General features: G+C 36.2%; 1 protein-coding gene across 1 annotated transcript; it reads right to left on the minus strand.

The window, feature by feature from the left end:
* Positions 1-2,172: 2,172 nt before the first annotated feature.
* Positions 2,173-5,585, minus strand: LOC149577821 (protein NUCLEAR FUSION DEFECTIVE 4-like). Its single transcript, XM_089826036.1, has 3 exons — positions 5,020-5,585; positions 3,422-4,375; positions 2,173-2,776 (listed from the first exon to the last, which is right to left on the minus strand). The coding sequence occupies exons 1-3, from the start codon at positions 5,374-5,376 to the stop codon at positions 2,309-2,311; spliced, it is 1,779 nt and encodes a 592-aa protein (XP_089682162.1). The 5' UTR covers positions 5,377-5,585; the 3' UTR covers positions 2,173-2,308.
* Between the last annotated feature and the right edge of the window lie 1,331 nt (positions 5,586-6,916).

Below are 6,916 nucleotides of genomic sequence, written 5' to 3' on the forward strand. Positions count from 1 at the left end.
TTATCGAGACGCAACTAGAAACTTCATGGTTAAGTTGTTATCAAGAAGCAACTAGAAACTTCATGGTTAGGTTGTCTTGATCAACTATAAAGTAATAAGTAGTAGGCTAGAAACTTCTTGGTCAGGTTATCATCCAACTAGAAACTTCTTGGTTAGGTTGTCTTGAACAACGAGGGGTTGTTCAATTATACTACATACCTATAGAAGAATAGGTAGTAGACATTCTGACTAAGGCATTAGGGAAGGCTAAATTCATCTTCTTCAGAGATAAGTTAAGTGTTATGCAGAACAACTTCCTTGCTAAGAGGGAGTCTTTTTTTTAGGTAGCTTGGACAATTGTTCATCCATGTGTGATTAATTGGAAAATATTTGTTAGTTAATTGATTCCTTCTAGAAGCAACTAGTAATCTATTGGTTAGGTTGTTATCAAGAAGCAACTAGAAACTTCTTGGTTAGGTTGTCTTGATCAAGAAGCAACTAGAAATTGCTTGGTTAGGTATTATAAAAGGGAGGCAAGAGAGGCATATGGGGAACATAATAGAGAAACACAAGTTGTAGAAGCATTTGCAGTGATAGAAAATGGTCTTGTAGTGTTAACAAGGGCACAATGATAGCGTTGGGGATAGTAGTGGGGAATATTAGCACGAGAAATTAGGAGATTGTCTGAATTCTGCCAATGGGAGGCAAGGAATTTTGTATCTCTTGATATGTTGAAGTTAATATATTTTCCATCCGCAGAACTGGTTTTCTCTTAGGGGCTTTTCCAGGGATGATTTGACTGAAAATATTTTATTTTTTGTGTTGTGAATTTCTTTCTGTATTTTATTGGTGAAGTTGTAGTTGTGTTATTTTTTGATATTAGCTGTGAATTTATTTTTGATAGTTTATTAATCGTTTATGATAGGAGATTAATAATCAGTGACTGTAATAGTGTTAATTTTCACACAATTTTACTAGAAGAATAAATACCTATTAACAATAATCTCTTATGATGTCAGAGCCTTATATTGAAGTAAAACTTGATTCTTGGTAGGTTCATTAAGAACTATTCAACTTCACCTCTAGACTAAAAACCCTCTTGCAATGTGAAAGCCACCACTAGACTAAAGACCCTCTTATAATGTGAAAACCTTGTACCAAACAAAAATTGATTTTTGGTAGGTTACTTTAGAACTATTCAACTTCACCATTAGACTAAAGACCCATTTACCAATAAATTTATATTCCTATTAAATTTATCAATATTTATTTAGCATTAAAATTATTTATGATATTAGTCATATTATTATATTTTTATTAAATTATATTAAATTTTCTAAATATAAAATTGATTTAAGGAATATACAATTAATAATGTATGGAAATAATCTAAATTGTTTATAACGTAAACACGTCTACTACATTTCATTAAATTAATTTTGACATAATTTTATAAATAACTAATCCAAAACATATAGATTAAGGTGCATAATACAGGAATAATTATTTCTTTACTAACACTAAAACATGAATTTCTTCAATAAATAGCTTTATTTCTACGGTTCTAAAGTCTTTTCCGGAATAAATAGATGGTTGTGAGAGCATTCTCTCTGGTAGCTGACAAGAAGTGGGACACATTTGTGAATGTGAATTTTATTTGACTTAGTGGATCTACTTGGACTGAAGTGTCTCCATATTTTCTTTCATTGCTTTCCTCAATAAACACGGCTTTAAAATACTTTGATTGCGAGTGGACACATATTTCTAAACCATCGCCGTCTTATGAGGTTACCTCATCTAAACATTCGTGACGTTCGGTTATGTGCCCGCAACACTAATTCCAATTTACACCATGTTTGTCTTTGTTTGTTGAATAATTAAATATTATGCCTTGTTTTCCTAAAAGTATTGTGGATGCTTGTAATATTGTCAATATCATATAAAGTTGGATATATGAATAATTACACATTTAAAAGTACTTTTTGAATTTTTCAAAACAAGTAATTATAGTTTTTAAAAATTAAAATAATTTATTAAGTGTAAACTTTAATTGTGGAAAAAGTAATTTTGATATTATAATTTAGCTGTAATAAAAAGTTATGAGAATTTTGACTTAGTTAAATAAAATCAATTAGAATAGAAAATTATAGAAAATCTGATTTGGAAATTATAAGTTCAATTTAGATTAAATAATAAGGAAAAATTGATTTGTATACTATAAAATCAATTACAATTGAAATGTTGGCTAACTTTACAATGGTATGGTCATATAGAAAGCCATGAAACTCTTGACATCCTCTCATCTTCTTTTTGTTTTTTCAACGTTTAACTACCTTTGAAATATATTTTTTCTATATAGAGTTTTATATAATTTTAATGTTCTAAAACACAAAATTATAGAAAGTACAAGTCCAAATGAACATACACCTCCCCACATTAAAAAGGTCTTGGAATAACATGATTTTCCCAAGCAATTGATGACTTTATTGTTGCTATGAGCTGAAGATGTAGTGTGATCATACATCATTCCTGCCAAGTCACCAAAGAGAAGGGAGCCAAAAGCAATGTTGGAGATGAGAATATTATGATTCACACCAAAATGCTCCATGCCAAATAATTCTGAAGACGTTGGTACTGCTACGCTAGTTATGGCTCCTGCAGAGACGCCAATAATGGCTGTGCTACCATACAAAATCCATTGCTTTTGATCGAAGAAAGCCAACACAAACAAAGCCGGTACCATGGGCAACGTCCATATTCCTAACCAAATTGGCCTTGGTAGTCCTCGATTCATGCTCTGAAAAACAATTCAAACCATTTACATTTTTTTTCAAAACACTAAAAAAATGGTAGAGATATATCACATCTTAATGAAAGAAAGAAAAGGACATTAGATAAATATACAATTGTTTTAGCCAATAAAAAGTTAATTCAATTGCATTGAACTAGTGAAATAGATCATTTTCTATATTTTTAAATTATGTATTGGGTATCAATCGTATGATCAATGGTAGAGAGCAATAGTAGGATTGCATGAAACGTGTTTTGCATCCCTTGGTGATCTCAGCCATTTCGAGTATACATGGCAACCTTTCATGTCCGGCCCGGACCCCTAAGGATTATTTGTGACAGCTTTAAAGACAAAGGTATCCACGTTAAATGCAGCACTTATATCTGACCAGCTCAGTCTGTACATCTTCTGAAGCAGGCGGAATTGTAGTACTTTATGTTTTCTAATTTATTGAAGGCGGTCACGCCATTCAATCACAGTTATTATAAATTCATCCACCTTCAAACAAAAATCGAATTATATAATAAACTTTGACATGATCTATCAATTATTTACATAAAAATCTTCTAATGTGAAGTATATTAAAAATACCCACAACTTTCCAAATCTCCCCTATAGTGATAAAGCCATAAAAGGAAGAGTGATTCGGACCTGAAAATAGTCGGGTAATCCAGATGCAATTCGCCCAAGAAATCCGAAGGATGAGACAAGGGAAACCAATTTTGGGGTTTTGGAATATCCCAGCGATTGAGTTATCTGGCCCAGATTATTGATGTAAACAAGCCCAACAGTTCCTCCACAGAAGTAGACGAAGTAATAGAGCCAGAAATCAAGGCTTCGGAGCAACTGTAACACGCCATGCTCTTCTCCTATGGCGGGAACTGGTTTGAAAAAGCCGGGGTTTTCCCCTGTATCTGTAACAGAAATCTGATCTTCATGTTGGTCCATATCATCTACCCGCGTGTCGTGATTTTGCACAGGTTGTGGATGGTTTGAATTTTGGCGGCGGAGGTCAGAGAAATCCTTGTGGTCACTACTCAGATCTATTGCGCCGATTTCATGCATGTAATCTGCCCAATTCTTCATCTCTCTCGCGGCTTCGATGTCAGTCACCCGCGTGGAGGCGCTCCTTTCGAGCTTCTTCATTCGCAGGGAGGCTTTCAGAGGGACGTACAGAAGAGAAAGGAGGAGAAGAATCAGCACAGCCATGTACGCCCCTTCCCGGCCTTTGTCTCCGTGGGGGAGGAACTCAAAAACTATGGAATAAACCGCCGTCACAACTGCAATAAAGGTGAAAGTATACAAGTCTCTGCTTTCACCTTCGTCTCTAATGGCAGAGTTCGGCTGTGGGCACTTGATGAAGAAAACGCTGATGAGACAAACAATTACAGGCACGAAAGCATTCAAGAGCAAATAGAAGGAAGGGTTGTTGGGTTTTAGGACCTTGGCAAGATTTGTGTAAATGACTGTGCTTAGGCCTGAATAACTGGTGCTCAGACCAGAGGCAATTCCTCTCTTGCCAGGGAAATTGCTTATCGCCACCCTGAAACAAACCGTATTCAACCAACAGATGCTGTTGCCCGCCATCATGCACATTATATACATCTGCGTCGTTGTAACAATATTGGATAAAGATGTCAGTAAAACAATTTAGTAAACTTCTTTGAATCATATAATTATTTACATGCGACTCTTAGAGCTTCTCAATTTGGTTGTTTGTATCTTTTTCTATCACTATTTTGAGTCATATGTTTTGATTCATCATTATTAGAGTGTGAGAGAAGAGAAAATCTCCACTGTGATTCATGATCAGATAGAAAGAGATAAATCCCCACTACAATTTTGTATCGGCAAGTTAGAGGAGAGAAATCTTCACTACTATTCAACATCAGAATAGCAAGCTTGACATAGAGAACAGAAAGTCCAGATCAAAACAAGAAAACAGAAAACCTTTGCTATGATTCATCATCAGAATCAGAATAGTCAGCTACTAGGATTCATCATCAGAATAGTGAGCAAACAAGAACTGAAAATCCTCACTATAATTTATCATCAGAATAGCGAGCTTGAACTAAATAATCATACTCTTAGCTTTTATTTTAATGAATCATATACACAATCAAATCTACAACCCTCTTAAATTTAAACTACGGACATCTAAAATCTCTAGTATTAATCTGTTAACATACATACAATCAAATCCAAAAAGTTTCCAAATTCAAAGTGGAGAGTAATAGTCAGTTACATACCACCCAATAGGGGAGGGGAGAGATAGTCGCACTGACAACCAGCCATTGAAGGCCATAGCCGATCAAACCCAAGGAAACCGCAATGCCTAGAACGGCCCACGTAGGCAAAAACATGCAAGCTATGCCAGAAACCCAGCCGATCAGTTTCCCCAGATCCGACGCCACAGCCAAATTATTGAGCTTTATCTGATCAATATCCATGACCGTCTTTAAAGTTGAGGAATATATGGAGAAATCGAAATTGGAGCCACTTATTGCCATGATCCAGATTGAGGCAACGAAGCTCATCCATTTCTGCGCCCCCAAAGAATTTGTCCTAACGCTAGAAGAAGTGGCTTTCTGGTGTAGGGTTTCCATTTTGTTCAGTGCAACTGCAAAAACCCTAGACAGAAATTAATTGGATGATAAGCACTCCCATTAGTGGAGGAAACTATAGACTCTCTCTCTCTCTCTCGCCGACGGAGATTTCGCAAATGGATGTGTAATGTTCACAACCAGGTATCTCTCGGGTGGGCTCCACTGCTAGTATATTTCCTTCACTGCACTGCAACCACTAAATTTCGAATGGAGGAAGACAGATACCTGTGAGGCTTTATAAGGGGTAGCCCTTACAAGGGCGAATGAGTTTAGCCCTTTAATGCGCTATGGAACGTTGCATGCAACATGGGTTGATGCAGACACAGGTGCCATGGGGATGGCCTGATATTGATTGACATCTACAGTGAGCCCTGGATTCTTACTGCTCTCCATACGCAAGCATGATCTATCTCCACCTTGCAATAACCTAATAAAAATCTGATCCAAAGCTCCAATACACAGTGAAATTCTATGACGATTTCATGACTTCATCTTTTGGTCACACTTATTCTAGAATTAATTTGAACTCCTTTCCACTGGTCTTGGTAAAACAAATCTCCATCGTGGGTTTGGCTAACTACATGTTTTCTGATTTTATTAAGGCATTTAAATTCAAATAGTTCTTGATTTGAATTTGGAAAAAGTAAAACAAATAATAAAACTTGTTATACATCAAGAAATGATATGGTTTGCTATGTGTGAAAATGGTGCCAACAAAGTTAACTATTATTATTATTATTAGAATTATCGACTTTGTTTCCAGTATATTAATGAAGTACTCTTAGATAGTTTTTCATTAACTTTTTATTAACCAAACGAAGGACAGTTGAAACACTGACCATACGCTGGGCCCAGTGTCCCGAAGGTTGTGCTAGTTGATTCTGTTGCAGTCATATTTTGGGCACCGTCCCACAGTGGCAGTCCACCTTAGGAAAACATTGATTCAATGCTTGCAGACACGGGATAATCTTTGTAATCATTCCTGGCTTTTTCTTCGCATGCCGAACATTCATAAAATACTTATTTGCCAACCGATTTTTATCTGAATGCATAAAGTTAGGCCGTTCTATGGTTCAGTTTTTCACAGTGAATCTTGCAAGGGTCCCTCCTAGGATATCCGCAAACAGGAGTATTTCGTTTTTCATCTTTGCCACCGAGTTGCCATTTTTGACTTTTACACGGATATCTTATGGTGTTTACTTTCGGCGAGTGACTGGGGCGGTCATTTATTTGCTTGGGCACTGACTATGATTCATGCTGCTTTCATGAGTTGAACCGCGTTGATGGCCGGCGAAATCAAATTGTACGCGAATTCGGTATAGTCAGCCATGACGACTCATATTCTTTGGGCAGCGTGACTAGTGCAAGCATGCACTGGAATTTGTTTGCAGTAGATTCAATGGAGTCAAATTAAAGCGTTTATATACTTTCAACTTTGCGAAACTGAAAGTGAAATGTTTCCGTAGAACGACTATAGTGTCTGTGAGTATCCAAAGCACTCCTTGTACGGTCAAATTGTAGAATTATTGTGGTTGACAGT

The sequence above is a fragment of the Cupressus sempervirens genome, chromosome 1 (assembly GCF_028749045.1).
Source record: "Cupressus sempervirens isolate cs-2001-9-10 chromosome 1, ASM2874904v1, whole genome shotgun sequence".
Taxonomy (NCBI): domain Eukaryota; kingdom Viridiplantae; phylum Streptophyta; class Pinopsida; order Cupressales; family Cupressaceae; genus Cupressus; species Cupressus sempervirens.